The 19,709-nt window shown below is 47.6% G+C and overlaps 1 protein-coding gene across 2 annotated transcripts in view; it reads left to right on the top strand.

Annotated features, from left to right (window-relative positions):
* LOC149344914 (proteasome adapter and scaffold protein ECM29) overlaps positions 1 to 19,709 on the top strand; it is a 141,409-nt gene that overhangs the window by 119,029 nt on the left and 2,671 nt on the right. For both annotated transcript variants that reach the window (XM_089546404.1, XM_089546403.1), the window contains 7 exons: positions 4,717 to 4,760; positions 5,919 to 5,976; positions 8,285 to 8,431; positions 11,521 to 11,671; positions 12,976 to 13,081; positions 13,757 to 13,836; positions 15,368 to 15,439. In XM_089546404.1, the coding sequence (XP_089402530.1) occupies positions 4,717 to 4,760; positions 5,919 to 5,976; positions 8,285 to 8,431; positions 11,521 to 11,671; positions 12,976 to 13,081; positions 13,757 to 13,836; positions 15,368 to 15,439 (658 nt within the window). The remainder of the gene's footprint in view (positions 1 to 4,716; positions 4,761 to 5,918; positions 5,977 to 8,284; positions 8,432 to 11,520; positions 11,672 to 12,975; positions 13,082 to 13,756; positions 13,837 to 15,367; positions 15,440 to 19,709) is intronic.

Genomic DNA, 19,709 nt, shown 5'->3' with positions numbered 1-19,709 from the left:
ATCACTGCTTTGCCATGCATCTGAAGAACTCGAAAAAAACTTAGTCAACAAGGAGAGTGAGAATACCTCATGAGCATCAGTGATAAACAAGCTAAGAGTAGCATCAATAAAGATAGAAATCAACTTCCGCGGCCACTGCGATAAAGATAAAAACTAAGTTTTGCATGCTTCCGCTGTGATCACACGGCGAAACCGAAAGCACGAAAGGGCATTGCCGCAGACTGTGTGACATGCTCGCTTCATCAAGAAATCAGTTCTGTTTGTCTCCGCAAGAAGGTAGCACAACTAAATTTCAAACGCTTCTTGTAAGTCCTAGGAGGTGGCAGCACCTTCCAGTGTGCATGCTTCATTTATTTATTTATTTATTTATTAATTAAGGAACCCACAGCGCCATGGCATTACAGTGGGGGTGGGGGGCAATGTACAAAAAAGAAGCACACATGACACCTCCGCTCGCAGGCAGAGTTACAAGCATAAAGCGTTCGCCATGTACATCTTACTTCAAAGGAACACATCACAATCGCATCACATCATTAAAGAACGAAAGAACGCATCATTTGATGTCACACTCACAACATCGCTCGGTAGTCTGTTCCATTCTCTAATGGTTTTCGGAAAAAAAGACATTTTAAACAATTCAGTTTTTGCCGCGAATTCGCGGACTTTAAAAACATTACAGCACGAAATTTCAAACGGAGGGTTGAGACCCTGCAGTACGAAAAACTGCCACCGTACATATAGTGCAAAAACCCTCAAAGGGTTAATTCACAGTCCTTCGCTATGGCGTCCGAGATGCTAAATCCTATAATTTTCAATTTACAGTTTTACATAGGTTTCACAATGTCTATAACAACTGTGCAGCTTCCATAGTCCTCCATAAAATCAGCAATAAAATTTCAATAAGGAAGGCTGTCAGGCATGCAGACACAATCTCTCCAATGCTATTCACTGCCTGTTTACAGGAGGTGTTCAGAGACCTGGGTTTGGAACATTTGGGGATAAGAGTTATGGAGAATACCTAAGTAATCTGTCATTCATTGATGACATCGCCTTGCTAAGTCACTCAGGACAAGAACTGCAAAGCATGATCAATGAGTTAGACCGGCAGAGCAGAACGGTGAGGCTAAAAATTAACATGCAGCAAACCAATGTTATGTTTAACAGCCTCGTAACACAACAGCAGTCCACAACTGGTAGCAAGGTGCTGGATGTGGTAAGGGAATATGTCTACTTAGGGCAGGTAGTTACCACGTTTGGATTATGGAAGGGAAAAAACTAGAATAAGAATGGGGTGGAGCGCATATGGCAGGTTCTCTCAGATCATGAATAGCAATGAACCAATATACTTCAGAAGAAAAGTATACAGCACTTGTATCTTATTACCGGTACTCACCTATGGGGCAGAAACGTGGAGGCTAACAAAAAGAGTTTAGCCTAAGGACAACGCAGCGAGCTATGGAAAGAAAAATGATAGGTGTAACGTTAAGAGACCGAAAGTGGCCAGAGCGGGTGAGAGAACAAATGCAGTTTAATGACATCATCATCATCAGCAGCCTGACTACACCCACTGCAGGGCAAAGACCTCTCCCATGTCTCTCCAATTAACCCTGTCCTGTGCCAGCTGAGCGCTCCCTATCCCTGCAAACTTCTTGATCTCATCCACCCTCCTAACTTTCTGCTGCCCCCCTCCCCCCCCCCCCCCTACTATGCTTGCCTTCTCTTGGGATCCACTCTATTACCTTTAAAGGGATAGTGAAGCAAAATCTTAAAATTGAACAAAAACGCTGAAAATAGATTCTCGAAATGTGATTATACCGAAATCTAGTCGTCACTGGGCATATTTTTCAGCGGATGGTTTTATTTTCGGTGCTTCATGAGCGCGCGCCAAGCCCTCCAGGCTGGCGCGAGGTGAAGAGCGCATGGCACCCTCCAGCGGTGACAAATGTGGCGGCGCCCTTTGATGCATGAAATCTCGCTTCGGACTGGTTTCTTCATTGTTACTGCCTTGTTCAGCGCATACACTGGCCATAAATGGGCCACTGGTCTTTCGCTTCGTCTCCTGTCGCCCATAAGAAAATGTACAATTAGCTCTACTTTTTTATTTAGAGTGACGATTCTGCTCCCTTTAAGCTAAGAGGGGTGTCGGTTTGTTGACAACAATGGTTCCCGTCCTAACCACCATATGGCGCCACTAGACTGAACATCGTCGCCCTTCTGTTTTAAAAGTGAGAATGTTAGAAATGGCGTAAGGTCCGGAAAAAATAGCTGCATTTAGCGGACGTAAGCGTGTATACGGTTATGGTATGTAGACAGCATCGATTAACATCTTGCTACATCTATGCATATATCTATGTATGCTGTGAGTAGACGACAGATATGGAAAAGCCGCGAGTAGCGATGACAATCGTGCCTCTGCGGGAACGGTGGGCGTGCGGGTGTAATGGCGTCTAGTCGCAGCTTCCACAGGCGGCAGCCAGGTGCTACGATATGGCAATAAATCGAAAAAAAAACGTGTTATCCACCTTTTTCGCTAAAATGCTTGTCGCATTTATCAGTTTTAGCAGTCAAGCTCTTGTTTACATGTAAAAGAGCAGCTCCAAAAGTTTGGTTCAGTATCTCTTTAAGGACCAGTGGTTATCTTGCCTTCGCATTGCATGTCCTGCCCAAGCCCATTTCTTAATCATGATTTTGACTAGGATGTCATGAACCCATGTTTGTTCCTTCACCCACTCTGCCTGCTTCCGGCCTCTTAACGTTATACCTATCATTTTTCATTCCATCGCTCGCTGCGTTGTCCTTAACTTAAGCTGAACCCTCTTTGTTAGCCTCCACGTTTCTGCCCCATAAGTGAGTACCAGTAAGGTACAGCTGTTGTATGCTTTTATCTTGATGGATATTGCTAAACTGCCATTTATGATCTGAGAGAACCTGCCATATGCGCTTTGCCCCATTCTTATTCCTCTAGTTATTTACCTCTCAGGATCCGGATCAGAGGTCACTACCTGCCCTAAGTAGACGTATTCCCTCGCCACTTCCAGCACCTTGCTCCCAACTGTGAACTGCTGGTTTGTTGAGAGACTGTTGGACATTACTTTTTTTTTTTTGCATGTTAATTTGTAAACTGACCGTTCTGTTCATGGCATCCTAGTTGAAATCAAGAGGAAGAAATGGGCTTGGGCAGGGCATGTAATGTGAAGGCAAGATAACCGCTGGTCCTTAAGGGTAACAGAGTGGATTCCAAGAGAAGGCAAATGCAGCAGAGGACGGCAGAAAGGTGGGTGAATGAGATTAAGAAGTTTGCGGGGATACGGTGGCCACAACTGGCAAAGGACAGGGTTAATTGGAGAGGCATGGGAGAGGCCATTGCCCTGCAGTAGGTGTAGTGATCCTACTGCAGGCTGCTGCTGGAGACTTAGGCTGATGATAATGATAGGTTCCGTGTCTTTTTCAGTGCTTGTCTCAAAAGTATTGAAGAAGCGTAGCTTGTTGGGCCAGTTGGTGCATGGTATGAAGAAAACCAGCGAAAAGGACGCATTCACAAGGAGGAGAAGTACACAGGACAACGCTGGAAACACAACTGAAAATTCTTTACTTCGTCAACATCAGAACAGGGCGCACATGCGCGAGAGCACCACAAATGCTATCAAAACAGCAAAACACAAAACTGATTAAGCGAGCAAAGAAACATGTGGCAACCTATGTCCCATTCATGAAAGTGTACTCTTTTGCCGTGAACCTGACAGAGCTGTCGCTGACGCATTCAGTCCCTAACTGCTTGATTTTTAAAAGCTTCTAAGATTTCTCGTTCCATCTGTGTTTTGCCGCGGCCGATGATTTTGACATTATGGAACAGAGGGGTGCAGTCTTTGCAGTGGTTGCAGTGTCTTGGAAGATTTGCTGTGTTGCCTGGCTGCAGCGAAGTGCGGTGCTGCCTCATACGGTCGTTGACGCATTGACCCGTTTGACCTATGTAGGCCTTACCACAGGACAGTGGGAGCGAGTAAACAACATTGGTTGTGCATTTGGTGAACATGCTCTGGTGTTTAACATTACATTTCTTTTTTGTGCTGATTTTTGAGATACGTGAACAAAGTGACGACAGTTTGGTGGGCGCAGAAAAGACTACCTTAACACCGTATTTCTTGGCTACCTTCTTAACGTTATGTGAGACTTTATGCAGGTATGGCATTACAGCAGGTCTCAAAAGGTTTTTTTTATCAGATGTCTTCAAAGCTGGCGTGTGGAAACGGTAAACAAACTGGGTCATTAGGGTTCTCATGACCAATAGCTTGTGCCACAAACCAACAAGTAAGTTTTGGCTAGCATGCCTGCCTGTGTGCTCCTCACTGCTATTGGTGTGATTCCAGTGCCAACAGCTGGTGTACCACCTCTGGCGCACAAAGAATTCGTGGCCGAAAAGGGAGTCCATTCAGATTCCGAGGGCACACATGGGAATGAGCTGGCACCACCAATTTCCCCTTTTTCTGATTTCAGCTCTCTGTGAGAGCTCTGTGAGAGCTCTCCTTGCAAGCATACTGCAGGTGTGGGGGACAAATTGTTCAGTTACAGTGCTTCTTTGTGGGCGATAACCTGAAAATTAAACTTTTTTACCTTCTGATCTCGAACATGTATAGTGTGGGATACTGGGTGGGCAGCATAATGGTGCCGATTGCGCGCTTCCACTGCTAAGTCCATCTTCTTTTCTTGTCCACACAGGAGACCCTGCTGGAGGCCCTGTCGACTGTCTGCACCAAGTGCATGTAAGGCAACAGCAGCCGCTATTCTTGTCACATCCTTTTACTATGAAAACGTGCTGTGTATTTGTCACATACGGCATTTTCACATGCACAAGCAAGGGTCAGCTGTTGGAGCTTCTTGAGATCACTGCCACCTGGCTGGCACTTGAAAGTTGTGACAGCAGCTCAGTGGTGCCCTAGATGTGCTTGTCCAACACTAGCTTCGTGCATGTGAGGCTCTGGTAGAAATGTTAATGCAAGAGCATTACGAGAAGGGCCGTGAAGGTGAAAACTGTACATCAGTGTTGCCTCCAGTGTGAAGCCTCCGCCTGCTAGTGGTGTTTAGGGGAATTTGCCTCTTTCAGCCTGTCAGCCCTCTCTATGTGTAGGGGAGAGGAGGGCGACGCAGACACAGAATGACTCGGACAACAGCAGGCCTACGTAGGTGCACAATGTGCTGTCTCCTGAAGAACTATGCGTGCAGAAATGAGGCTTGGTGGAAGCTATTCCTCCTTGCACTGCTCGGGAAGAGCAGCCTGGGTCTCACAAGCCCCGTTGGCAGCTGTGTTTGAAACAGCCACCTGCCAGTGTAGTGGCACTTCACTTTATCTACACCAGTAGTGGTGTAAGTACTTGCAGCAGTCTAACAGTGTGACGCATTTTGCGTACTTGCATGGTCAGAGCCTGAAAAGAATCATAATTGCAGTAGACTGGAGAGTGAAAGAGAATTCGCATTCCAATCAGATCGAATAAGGAACAGTTTACTATTCAAGCTAATATTCAACAAAACTATCAAATATTCACACTAGTGTAATAATTGTGTTTAATGTCTAATCCTTATCAGATCAGAGATTACAGATAGCTCTTTACTTGTAGAGTGGCCAGTTAGTGAGCGTCATTCAGAAAGGAACCCCACAAGGTTCATCCATGATTTTACATGACCAAGCAAATCGATAACTTCAGTATTTGTGTGAATCATTTGAATGGCAGAAGTGCAGTGTGAAATGAAAAATAAACGCTACACTCAAGCTCTTCTGTATTTCGAATATCGTCTCACGCCTAACGTGCAGTCTTCACTTACAGCATCAAATAAGTGGTCCTGATGGAATGCTTGTATGCACAAGATTTTTGAAGAAGTCTCTGTGGAGTGTGGCCCATCCCTCCCTTGTGGTGCAATTTCAGTGCAGGGCCCCAGCTGGAAGGCAGCCGCACCCCAGCACAGCAGGCTGTCCTGAGAGAGGTACCCTTTTCTTTTCTTTTACCGAGCCGTTTTTTTTATCGGGACAGAAATGCTTGGAAAGAGACTCTGCAAGTGCCTGCTCTCTGCTGGTCGGTGGGCACTGAGCACAAATGCTTCTGCAGAGCATTCACGGAGGAAGCCTATGACGAGGGCTTACAGGGAAGCTCATGAAGGCACTGCACAGTAGTAATTTCTTCACTCACATCACCATCTGGAGTACCTATTATTAGCGACTTTTAGTATAGCGTATCAGCGCTTACGTACGTTATACGCAAACATTTAGCGGGAGATTACTGTGGAAGTCGCAGGAGCACTTTTAGTTTACCATACGACAACCCGAACGCAACGATAGCCAAGGCCGCAGTGGCACCATCTGGTGTTATAATGTAAAAACATTGTGTGTTGTATTTTTCGCGCGTAGCCAAGGCATTCGCCAAGCTTATCCAAGTTTCATCATGCAGTTAGCTGGTTGCATGATGTCCCCAAATGAGTCGTGCTACGGGCACTGCAACGATGTCAGCACCAACACGTGCTACGAGCACTGCGACGGACTAGCCATGACCGATCGTGGGCCAGCTGACCGAAACGGCTACTTTTGGCAAGGCTATGACTACCTTGGCGTAAAAATTTAAATCAAGCCAATCCACAGTCGGCGGTGTTTTGTTAGGGTTAGGAACGGCGGAATCGTTACACAGAATCCAAAATAGGGCAAGTTTATCACTCATTTGTTCTGCTCCATTTAATGGCTATGAATATGCCTGAAAACCCAATAACATTGACAATTTCTCTCCGAAGCGGGCGATGTTGGCGCCGCCATGTTGACAACGCTATTTTTCCTGCCGTACGCAAGAGCACGCATGCTAAATTCGAAAAACAGCTTATGTAATGCGAACGTGCATAAGACCCCAATTTGAAATAGCGTTTGGCGCATGCGCAGTACGAATGACGTTATTGTATAGCGTTTGCTATGCCTTTGCTTATGTCTACGTACGCTATACTAAAACTCTCTATTATTAATAAAGCATGTTACTACCTTGGTTGCACCAACCACTTTAGCCATGCTGCTCTTTGGCCAAGCTACCCTTGCTCCATTCAAGTCAAATCATCATCATCGTGATGACCACTTTATGCTTTGCACATTTTAGTTTGTCCTTTTCATATCCCATATCCCAGAACAGCAGCTAAGGAGGCAACACGTATTGAATGCCACACGTTTTTAATGCATAACATAAGAATTTACTTTATTTTAATGGTTTAACAAATTTGTTATTTATTATATAAGAAGATCTTTAATTTCCATCAAACATATTATTCTGTTTAGTAGCGCATAGCAATGTACGTCCTGTTCACTGCGGTCCCTGTCCTGTTTTCAGTTCACCCTATACGAAGCTGTGGCAACATTGTTGTAGTAGATGCTATTAATTTTGTATGTGGGAAGCAGCCATATTGACAGGTGTCTTGTGTTACATAGCAGCACAGAAGGAAGCTTTTGGTAAGTTTTTTGTGCCGTGACAAGCAAGTGCATCTCGAGACTTGTCACACTGGGTGCAGCATTGCAAAGGCAGAGCCAGGGCAATGCTGGCGCTTGTTGTGAACTGATGATGATACTGTGTGGTCATCAGATGCACGTGACAGCTGCAGACTGCCACATGCCAATGCGTGTCAATGAAAGTAAGGCTCTTCGAGAGCTTCTCAGAGGCACTCACGTGGTGGGACGTTGAAGCTTTTACTTTTCCTTTTTGATTCTGTGTGTAGAATAGAGTTGAGACACCAGTTCTGAAGACAAAGAAACAAGCTTTCCCCAGTCACGCCGTGTCAAAAGGCTTCAAAAAATGCCTATTTTTCGGCTGTTTCCTGCACCACCATGGTTGATAAAGCAATTTTTTTTTTAGGACTCGCTGATAGATTTCAGCAGTGAAACTTAGAGACAGCATAGAGAACGAGTCATACGAGCTAATACTTCGATTTTTATAGAACCGAATTTTTGACCATGTGTCATGATTGAAAGCCACATGTCCCATTACATGAGCGAGAAACGGCACTTATGTCAATGCTTGCAGACAAATTTGTGACTCAGCCGCACAAGTCACTGAAAAAAACAACCTGCCACCATCAAATGGATGGACTCACTGAGTAGTTCAATGGGACTATCTCTTACTCGAATGCTTTGTTTCTGGACTTTCTCAGTACCGGACTGCCATTTTGTTCTTCTAAACAATGCTGCCAACTGTGATCTTACTTCCTTTTGCGGCTGTTGATTAGAGTAACAGGTTGATAACCTGGGTGGGGGCTTGTGCAAATGGTGCAGGTGTCTGAGGCTCTGCTGCGGGAGTGCCGGCGGGAGAACCGTGCGTACCGGGAGTCTGCGGTGCGCCAGCTGGCAGAACTGCTGGAGGCCCAGCAGCTGGACCTATTCGGGCCCCTGCTGGATGTCCTCGAAGGTCCCCTGCTACAAGTGAGGCCCTTGTGTGGCACCGGGTTCTTGAACTGATCGACAGGGCATACCTAAATTGGTCCTCTTCAGACTGCTGAGGCGCTTTGAGTGGAATGTGCTGTACAAAAAAGAAGTGCCCAGAGTACTTCCTAGTATGCGTTAAGACAGTGTCCAGAGCCCAACTCTGCTCGGCACCAATTATGCACCTGTTTCTATAGTCTAGTGTGCAAATCTGTTCACTGTTGCTATTGCCGTCACAAGAAGACTTGTTTTGCACCCTGTAAAAATATGGCACACACCAAAACCTCCTAAACGATCCTGCAACCTTTTGTCACGCAAAGCCAAGAACATATCGCTGAGTACGGGGGCTATGCATGGCCCGATACATATACCATCTTTCCGAATATACACATCCCCATTCCATTCTGCGAAAGTCTAGTCAAGCATGTGCCTAGGTCCTGTCCTTGTTCAGAAAACCGACGTACTGGAGAAAGTAATCGCATACACTAGCCGTTCCCTGTCCAAGGCCGAGTTAACTATTCGAGCACTGAGGAGTTCTCGCGCAAAAAATGGTTTTTTAGCGCATGCCTTAACTTTTCTATATATTTGCTGCCTTTGCAGTAAATAAACTCGGATGAAGTTAGCGCATGTCCTGTGTCAGTTTTTAGGGGTGTGCGAATATTCGATAATTTTGAATATTCAATCGAATAGCACGGTATTCGATATTCGCTTCGAACCGAATTCTCGATATTCGAAATTTGGAAGTATTCGTCTCGCGCGAATAGTGTTTCTGGGATGCTTCCCCGCTTGCTTTATGTGGTTTCAGTTCCGAGCATTGCCGCATAGACGGCTTTTTTTTATCGCACTTTCAACGCTCGGGGGTCAGTCAATACACAAATCACAACCAGGTCGGGGTGCGAACCCAGCTACAAACGAAATAAAGGTGAGGGCGACGCGCTCTTGCGGAAGATCCTGCGTTCTGGCCGTCTCCGAGCCTCTCCGCACTAAGGCTGCCATATGCCGCGTCGCTGCCACCGTGTCGAGGCAGACGCAAAGAAGGAAGAGCACAGCCATCAGTCGTCTAAGCTTCAAAACAAGAAACCTCAGTTTACTGTTGTTGTTGTTGTTGCGACTGAGCGAAGGATGAAAAGGAAAGTGCACGGGCCTGCCGACTAGCTCTAGCTGAGCCACCACCGCTGCCACGTGCAGATAGAGGAGAGTTCAAAGATAAGAGGAAAGAAAGAAAAGAAAATAAAAAAGACGCACGTCACACGACGCAACAACCGCGTCCGCCGCGGCGGACGCTGGCTGGAAAAACAGATAAGCACCGAAGCCGCGCCCGCTCCACCGCCTCTCGATGTCAGCTGGTGGTGACGTGATCGATGAGCTCGGACGCCGCAAGTATTCGAACGCGGGCATTGCTTGGCTGCGTTCATCGCATTGCGCTAGTTGAGTCCGATGCAACTCGATTTTTTTTCCGTTAGAGTTGCGGAAAAGATTACCAGATAGGACAGATGCAAAGATAAACGCGCAGCCCTACCGCACTATCACTTCACCCAGTCAGGTGACGAATCATGCATACGGAACATGAGCGAGCGTTCTCGGCAGCTTTCAAGCAAGCCATCATATTACCGGCGGAGGCGCGAAAAATTCAGCGGCAGCACGGGGACTCGATGTCGCCGAAATGTATACTTGCATCAATGGGAAGGGCGCCTATAGCGTGTGATAACGTCAAGCTTATTGTGCACCCGTGGAGGATTACTGCCGTTGACGCTCGGCATCGGGGAGGCTGCGGACGTAAAACATGACTGCTGAACTTCAGTGGAACGAAATGATCGCATTCATCTACGACTGGCGTCTTTTCTTGCTATTTTGATTGCTTGCGCATTGATGGGAACGGAACGCCGCCGTAATCAGGGCATTGAGCCATCTTCGGTGGTGTGCCGAACTCCGTCGCCGCAACTTGGGCACTCCGGTACGTTGGAGGCTGAGAGCATTCTTGGAAGCGCGATGCTGAGAGCTGCTCGGAGGTACTACCGGGGACAATTTTGCCAGGACGCGCTAGCGGTGCGAATGACGCTTTGCTTGCGGCGCGAGTTTTGTACAGCCGTTTCCATTCTTGCTCGGGAGAATGCTAGTCTGGGAATGTAAAAATTGTTCTACCAGTAAAAATTGCCAGTAAAAATTGTTCTTCACTCTAGGTGTTAAAATTTTGAAGTGTGGTTTTAAATAAAGCCTCAGTGCAGTGTGTAATGGCATCGTGTGTTGGGAAAATAAATGGTTTTGGAATTGCCTACTGTCACTCAGCCTCTTTTTAGTGCCAGAAGTACTATTCGAACTATTCGCTTCGAAATTATTCGAAGAGAATCGCTATTCACTTCAAATTCGCTTCGAATCAAAAAACCACTATTTGCGCACCCCTATCAGTCTTTCTTGTGTACGTGTTGCTGTTGCCCTATTACCATTTCTGTCTCAAATTGCTTAGTTTGCACACCCTCTTTTAGGAGCCTTAATGTAATGAAAAAAGTGCGCAAATTACACAACTAAATATAGTAGTTTCTCGGTGGCAACAACCTGACGTGATGTGGGATAACACTACAGCATATGCACAGCAATATGGTTAAGTACATAAAATCAGCGACACTTAAAACATCAGCTAGTGTACCACTTTCATGGTGTATTAGTTAATAAGGGTTGATAAATAAGCGCTAATCTCTGTTACGCGCACACTTCTTCTGCGCTGTTTCGTTGTTCCTTCACAGCTTTTGCAGGCATAAGGCTCTTAAATAGCTCCTTGAAGCTTTATTGCGAGGTTGGAAAACAAGTGTTCTTCTCAAAGCAAGTCTGGTACAACAGCAAGAGAATGTGCTCATGCAACGGTGCATTGGATTACAAAAGCGAGCACATAACTGGTGCTCAGCACCATGGTACTCTAGATGCTCCCTACAAATAAAGTTTAGTGGGTCCTTTGTCAGACAGGCACTATTTTACAAAACGTGTTTTAAGCATTGCTCGTGATGTCTCTTGACATGTAGTTGTTCTCACGTGCCAGTGACAGCCTGCTGGAGTGTTTAAGAGGGTACGTGTTGTGACATTTGTGCATTCCGCAGTGTGTGGCGAACCGGGGCAGTAGCGAAGGCGGTGCAGCCGGGGAGGAGGACGATGAGGAACCCTGGGACCTGGAGTCCCAGCTGCGTTTCCAGGAGGTGGCCCTGGAAGCCCTGGGACAGGCATGGCCAGAGCAGGCACCAGCCACCCAGGGTGAGTGGCTGGTGCACAAAGGGGGCAGGGAGGGAGTGGAGTCACTACTCAGTCACTCTTGACTGTGCAAAATGAGCAGGCATGCCTTCTGAGCACACTGTGCTGCAGGATCATTTGGAGACGAGCATCACAAGTTCTTCCTTTGCAGGGGTTAGCCTTGGGAGACTGATTCTGGCCTCATGAGGAAGTTGTATGCTAGGCCTCGTCGAAGACCGCACAGTCGGCTGTTGCCACGTGTGTAGTCTTTTGTGGACATGTGCATAATATCATCCCAGCACATATGTGGTGCCTGCCAACCTGAAAAACTAGAAACAGTTTGTCTTGAAACGTGTGGACAGTTCGAAGAATGGCTAGAAAAATTTTTACAAGCATGCTAAACTGCAAGAATTGACTGGGAAAAGCAGTTATTCCGTTATGTTGGTAGTGATTGCAAGTGGCTGTGGCAGTCCCTACGGCAAGCACATTCATCTCAATGTAATGTATGTGCACAGTTCTTGCATGTTACTATCAATGCATTTCAGCACCGAAGTTTCAGAACAAATGGGTAAGCATAGCAAGGGGTGAAGAAAGGATGTGATATTCTTTGTTTTGTATTGTTGCACAATTTTATTTTTTTAAATGAACGTGCACCAACTTTTCCACCTTGAGGTTTTCCTGGTTGACGCAGCTCAGTTGGGGGATAGCCTCAACATAAGGTGGGTCACATTAGCGGGAGCTTTGGCTATCTGCCATGGCAGGGGAAGAGTGCACTGCAGCAAATTTTTCTGAATTTTGTTGCTTAGTCAGCGAGGAAGTTGATAATTATTCATGTTAAAGCACAGACAGCAGACAGACAGCCTTCTACGCAATACAAGTGCTGACTATGAACAGCTGAATAAAATTCTATTCAGAGAATAAGTGCTCATTCAAAGAGCCAAAATACAAATCTGAAACGATATAATACAAATCCAAAATTAAGCTTTAATCCAAATCTAAATCTGTGCATGGGGGGATTTGGATTGGAGCCCGATTGTGACCGACCGCAGTGGCCCAGTAGTTAGGGCACTGAGCCACAGGACCAGAGTTGAGTACCGCCTACCGTGGCCGCATTTTGATGGAGGTGAATTGCAAACAGGGCTATTGTGCTGTGCGATGTCAGTGCATGTTAAAGAACCACAGGCGGTCTAAATTAATCTGGAGCCCTCCACTACAGTGTCCCTCATTGCCCACATGTCGCTTTGGGGTGTTAATTTCCACAATTTACAGTTTAAGGCTTGAATTTGTATTGAAGTGCGAAGTGCCAAGAGTGTGCCCGTGTTGTGCAGAGAAGCACCGGGGGCAGCTGTGCGACCTGCTGCTGCGTAGCTTCGCTGGTGGCACCTGGAGAGTGCAGCTGGCCATTGTGAAGGCACTGCACAAGTTTGTGCTCAGGTGAGGAACTGCACTGGCCCAAGAGTGGTGCTTCTGGAGGACGGCAGTTGAGGTGCACTGTGAGCACCAAAGTACCAGCAGTACAAGTGCGGGACTCGCTGCCAAAACACAAAACATTAGTGATGATTACGCGCGTGGTAAAAGTAGATGATGAGCGCTAGTTACGAAGACACAGTTATGTTGTAATCCATTGATTCATTGCCGAGACCGCTTCTCCTCCGGCCTTCCTGCATTTTTGTCATCCTAGTGCACTTGAATTGCGTTAGAGCAAGGCGCGGGGACTGAACGTAACAGGGCAAGCGCTGTGTTCCGGAGAGGTAGCCAAAATATTTTTTTTACACTCCAGCGCAGCTGGTTGGGGAAGCACAGGTGTCGGGTTGTTCAGCGGCGGCTGCTCCGGACCTGTGACACGGGTTGTTTCTGGGTTAGCCTATCTTGTAGCGCTGCTCTGTGCAGCATCATTCAAAGCAGTAATGGTCACCAAATGGGCCAATTGCGCTGCAGTAACATCCTGTATTTCAAGCCACGTAACAGTTTTTCTTTTTTCTTTCCAGCTGTTTGTCCGACTGTTTTGTTATGCGGTTTGTTATAGAGTGTTGTGGTGTTCTCTGGGATCCACTGAAGGCTGCTGCACCTGTTCACCGACTGAGTGCCCCTTGTAATGCACATGCGCAGGCTTGCATGGCCGATGCAGGCATCACAGGAGGTGATATCAATGGCTGGTGGCATCATCCAGGTTGCGTGTGAGGCTCTGGGTAAGTGTTTAGCACTGGAGGTGTGTAAATATCAGACTTTAACGCGATCGCATTAAGCAGCGTGTGTCGCAGACAAGCCGGCGTCCTTGACTATGAGTGAAAAATCCACAAAAAATCACCAGAGAAGCAGCCTAGGTGGCAAGTGGGCCATCTGGGTCATGTGACCTTATGGCATCATCACAACCTGCCCACTGGATTGAGCAAACTTCCTAGTATGGCAGGTGGCAGTTAAATTAATTATTGGTCGCAAGGGGTTGCTCGGAAACTGCAACCCGAGTCGCACAAGCCCAACCGGTGGAAGCACCTTCCATCTTGGAGCAGTGGCGCATTGCTTAACTGGTGCAGCAGTGAATTACTACCCGCGTATATTTCAATTCGGCATATATGGGCATTAATTCATTGACACTATTGTGTCATACCTTAAGACAGAGCTTAAAAGTCCCCTCTGATTTTCTGGGTTTGAAGCGAATGTGAATAATAAAAATTGGTTATGAATTGTGTCGGATATTTTGGAATATTTTCAATCAGAGCAGCTAGTTCAGGTAAAAAGAAATGTTCATCCACAAAACACAGCTATGAAAAGAACGGGTAAAAAAATTTTTTCATGGATCACCAGCATAAGTTATTATACATAGCTTGCACCGACACCACGGCAGCCACCACGCTGGGCAACTAGGAGCACGGCGAAAGCGTACTTGCTTCTATAATCCACTTGATACCACCTGCACTGCGGAAACTAATTGTGGTTCACCGTGTGTAAGCACTACCAAGCAGGCATTAAATAAGCGAGGAAGAATCGTGTAATAGTAATAGTAAACATACGTTGTAGCCTATCACCTCGTTTACAATTCTTTGGATAACAGTTGCATTCAGTCTATATCAAGGATTGCATCTGTTACTATGAATTCCATTCCACTTCATACCGCTGTCTACACCACATTTTTTTTGGTTAAATTAAATAAACATTTAAAGTTTAGCAAGCACAATCATCCAGTAACTAGGAAAGCAGTGTACGGCATAAGAGTAGTGATCAAGATGGATTCACATTTTAAAGTGACAGCGTTAAAGGCTCTGTTACCCAGAAAATCCAGCATCGGCGTTGTCGACGTTGTGAATGAAAAGTGACGAGCGTGACTCTGGCAGGTGGTGCCCACAGAGCAGCCTAGGAGGCAGGTGGGCCACCTAGGTCACGTGACCCTGCAGTGTCATCACAACCTGCTCACTGCCTCTCAGACAGCTTCTTTGGATTGACAAAAGAAGCCGGCTGGAGTGGGAGGACAAGTGTGGTGCATTGCTGATGCATATTGTGCAGATGGAAGGGGCCCACGTAAACAGCTTTGGAGGCAACAGAAGCACTGTCTCATGTTGTTTCTTTCACCATTGACTTTTGTCTCTTTTTCTTTCACCGTACACATCACGTGGCTTTTCACTCATTGGGTGTCCATGCTCGTGCTGTGTGCTGCAGTGTGCAGTACATTCATGGATGCACTGTAGCATTTAGTCACTGACCTTGCTTGATTGCATGTACCAGAGATGACCAAGTACACCAGCCTTTCCCTGGAAGCCATCAAGTTGCTCAAGACCTTTGTGGAGCGCATACGAGGTAAGGACGGCATCTACAATATGCCACCGGCTGTGTTCTTAGGCCTTGGGCAGTACAAAAGCACAGATAAGAAAAAGGGCCTGTTTCGTCTCGTTGTCCAGTGAAGTGACGCATGCCAGTGTGAAGGGAACAATGCCGTGCTGTTTATTCAGCGAGCATATTTAAAGAGAAATAGTGGCAAGGGGGTTAAGAAAGAGGGGACACAATATCAAGTCAGGGCGAGGGCACAGCGCTATCTTGCGCACGCAGGTTGCGATACGATACATCCTCCTCCGTCACAGTTTTTCGCAGCACATTTAACGCTGGTGGCTGATTTGCTTGAAGTTCTCGTCGTAATGAAGGCGGTCAAGCGGCTTTCTCACACGTGCGGACCGGCGGGGTTGCTGGGGCGCCGGACTGGTGTCTCTGGTCGGCATAACCGGAGCCGCTGGTGCCGGTGGTAGGGTTGACGACTCTTCCCGGGCTAAAATGCTGTCATCGCTAGATTCATCGCTGTCTGAGGCCTCAGTGTCAAACTTCTCCTTTGTTGCCAGTAAATGTTGTCGATTGCGCCGCAACGTCTTGCCATCATTGGTTTGCACGTAGTAGGAGCGAGGAGCTGCCGCTGCAGTTACCTTGGCCTTGCGATCCCACGTTGTCCCCTTAATGCGCACGACGTCGTCTTTTTGAAGTGGGGCCAGGCATCGGGTGGCGTGACTCGCCTGCTCATGTTTCTTGACCCGTGTAACAGCCTGACGTCGAAAGTCTGGCAAAGTCGTGCGCAGGGTCCTCCCTTGGAGCAGTTCGCCGGGCGACCGGCCGTCTTCCAATGGGCTTGATCTGTAATTGAGCATACCAAGCCAAAAGTTTTCATTCGCCTCTGTGGTTTTCTTGAGGATACGCTTTACTACTTGCACTCCTTTTTCGGCCAGCCCATTGGACCGAGGAAACATCGGGCTTGACGTAACATGTTTGAAGTCGTACAGCTCAGCGAAAAGAGCGAACTCATGGCTGGAGAACTGTGGGCCATTATCTGTGCATACCTCCATCGGGATTCCGAATCGTGAAAACATGGCCCCAAGTTTTTCGATGACGCCGGATGCCGTTTGGTCGCAGAGCTCCTCGACATCTGGAAAATTCGACATGGCATCGTAAGCAATGAGGTAGTATTTTCCGCCATATTGAAATATGTCGACACCAACGCGGTACCAGGCTTGGGTTGGAGTGGCGCGGAGCATCAGTGGCTCTGATGGTTGGTTATAAGCATACTTTCTGCAGGTTGAACAACCCTCAATCATCGATGCAACGTCACTGTTGATGTTTGGCCAGTACACCAGCTGCCTTGCCCTTGCTCTGCACTTCGCAATGCCAAGATGCCCAGCATGAATGCGTTTCAATGTCTCGGCCCGCATGCTTCGAGGTATAACGACCTTCGTTCCTTTAAACAGTATTCCACCCACTACTGAAAGTTCAGCAGCCACAGATTTGAGCGGACCTTCAACCGTGACCCCGTCTGCGAGGTTCTGCATCACCACTTTGAGATAGGTATCAGCTCCCGTCTCACGCGCAAGTAGTGCAGCTGTTCTGTCACTCACCAGTGCAGACAAAATGCTGATGGCATGGACTTCAACATCTTCTGTCTCCGAGTGGCTGATGTCAGCAGGACCCGCCGACCTTGAGAGCATGTCTGCCAACTGCATCTGTTTACCCGGAACAAATGTTAGAGCGTAATCATATTTCAACAGTCTCAGGAAAAACCGCTGCAATCTCGGCGGCATGTCTGCTATGGCCTTTTTTGATATATTTATTAGCGGCTGATGGTCACTTTCAAGCAAGACTGGGCGACCGTATGTGAAGTGGTCAAACTTCTCACAGCCAAATACGAGAGCCATCGCTTCTTTTTCGATCTGTGAATAGCGCTGTTCACACTCTGTCAGTGTTTTCGACGCGTAAGCGACTGGCCTCCAATTTACGCCGTGCCGCTGTAGCAGAGCTGAACCGATGCCGTTCTGTGACGCGTCTGACGTCACTTTTGTTTCTTTCTGTGGGTCAAAAATTGCGAGTAATGGTGCCTTGGTGAGCGCGTCGCATATATCTTTCCACTCTCTCTCGTGATTGGCCGTCCATTCGAATAAAACATTTTTCTTTAGAAGAGAGCGGAGAATTGGTGTTCGCAGAGCTAGGGATGGCAAGTACTTGCTGAAGTAATTTACCACCCCGAGCAACCTGTGTACTGCCTGTTTGTTTTGTGGTTTTGGCATGTTCCTTACGCTTTCGACCAGGGCCGGACTAGGGCTTATTCCTTCGCTGCTGATCACGTCGCCTAAAAATGCTATTTTTTCGGCGCCAAACTCGCATTTTGCAACATTGAATGTCAGGCCTGCAGCTTCAGCTGCTTTTAGTGCACATCTTAGTCGTTCATCGTGCTCTTCTCTGGTAGTGCCCCAAATGAGAACGTCATCCACGTACACCCGTACTCCAGGAACACCGTCAAAGACTTCATTCAGCGCCTTTTGAAACACCTCGCTGGCGGACGCGAGCCCGAAAGGAAGCCGGAGAAAGCAGTACCGGCCGAAGGGCGTTGCGAACGTACAAAGTTTCGACGACCGCTCCTCAAGCGGGATCTGGTGAAAGCCCGCATTTGCGTCTAGACGAGAAAAGAACTTAGCTCCCGCTAACTCCGCCTCGATATCTTCCCGACGCGGCATCTGGTAGTGCTCTCTTTTCAGGCTGTCGTTGATCCTTCTCGGATCCATGCACACCCTCATTTTTCCGTCTTTCTTGCGTGTAATGACTAGTGGGCTTACCCAGTCGGTTGGGTCGCTGACCTTTCTGATGATTCCTTCTTTCTCCATTCGCTGTAGCTCAGTACGCAATGGCTCCTGTAAGGCAATGGGCACCCTCCGAGCAGCTTGAACGACGGGCACAGCGTCCTTGCGCAGCAGTATCCTGTATTCACGTTGTAAGCACCCAGTGCCTTGAAAGAGCCCAGGGTACTCCCTAGCCACTTCATGAGAAGAGGTCGAGGTGACGGTGTCCACTGTGCGGCGAAGTAGACCTAGCAGCTCGCTGGCTTGAAGTCCCAAGATGGCCTGGTGGTTTTTCTTGACTATGAAGAATTCAGTGCAAATTTTTCGTTCACCTACTTGCACCGGCGCTGAGCACGTGCCGCAGTGTTTGATGATACCACCTCCGTACGACCGCAGAACGGCACCACTGGGCTTCAGTGCACCTGCATTTAACGTCCGAAAGAGTGACATAGGTACAAGATTCGCCTGGGAGCCAGTGTCGACCTTGAACGTCACCTCCTTGCCGCCAAATTTGGCCTTCACACACCAGTCGCGGTTGCTTATGACACTGCCAATGGCTATGTCCAGAACGTCAAAATCGTCACCTTCGTGCTGTACTTCTTGAACGTGGGCATTCGCTCTGCAGCACGATGCGAAGTGGTTGGGCCTGCTGCACGAATAGCAAGTCTTGCCATAGGCAGGGCACTGTCGTGGGGCGTGAGTGCGGTCGCATCGACTGCACCTGGAAACTCGCCTCGAGAGCTGTTGTAGCTCCACTCCGGTTCTACTCGAAGAGACAGCGTTGATCTCGGACAGTTTCTTTGTTCGACTCCAGAACTCGTTCTGACGTGCTGATGTTTCTGCCGCCTTGCACAAATCTACGGCTTTTCCCAGAGTTAGCTTCTTTTCCCGCAGCATTTTTTCTCGCAGTTTTGGAGAGTTCGTGCCGAATACAATTTGGTCGCGAACCATATCGTCTGCACTTGTCCCAAAGTTGCAATTCATGGCCTGCTTTTTTAGGTCGCGAAGGAACTGTTCGAATGGCTCTGCTTCGCCTTGGATCCGTGAACGAAACACATACCGTTCGTGTACTTCGTTCTGTTGCTCGACGCAGTATTCCTCGAACTTCGCAATGACGGTGGCGTAGTCTTCTCTGTCTTCCCCGTCGGCAAACAAAAAATTATTGAACACTTCAATTGCATCCTCACCGGCCACGCTAAGGAAGAGTGCAGTTTTTGCTGCTTCTGATGCTGGCTTGCTGGCAGTGGTTTTTTCTGCTTCTGATGCTGGCTTGCTGGAACTGGACGTTGCTTGCAAAAAGAGTTCAAATTTCTGTTTGAACAACTTCTAACTTCGACCGCCGTCTCCTGTTAGACGCAGTGGTTCTGGCGGCCTTAGGCGCTCCATTTCTTGCTTCCAGCAGCACGCCGCCGGCAGCCGTTCCAGGTCCTAGGTGCAGGGGCGTTCCTTAGGCCGAGCCTTATCCCACTTCTGACACCATG

The sequence above is a fragment of the Amblyomma mixtum genome, chromosome 5 (assembly GCF_055824585.1).
Source record: "Amblyomma mixtum isolate Tamu chromosome 5, ASM5582458v1, whole genome shotgun sequence".
NCBI lineage: Eukaryota > Metazoa > Arthropoda > Arachnida > Ixodida > Ixodidae > Amblyomma > Amblyomma mixtum.
The sequence above is the reverse complement of the archived record's forward strand: the minus strand, read 5'-3'. Positions and strand labels throughout refer to the sequence as shown.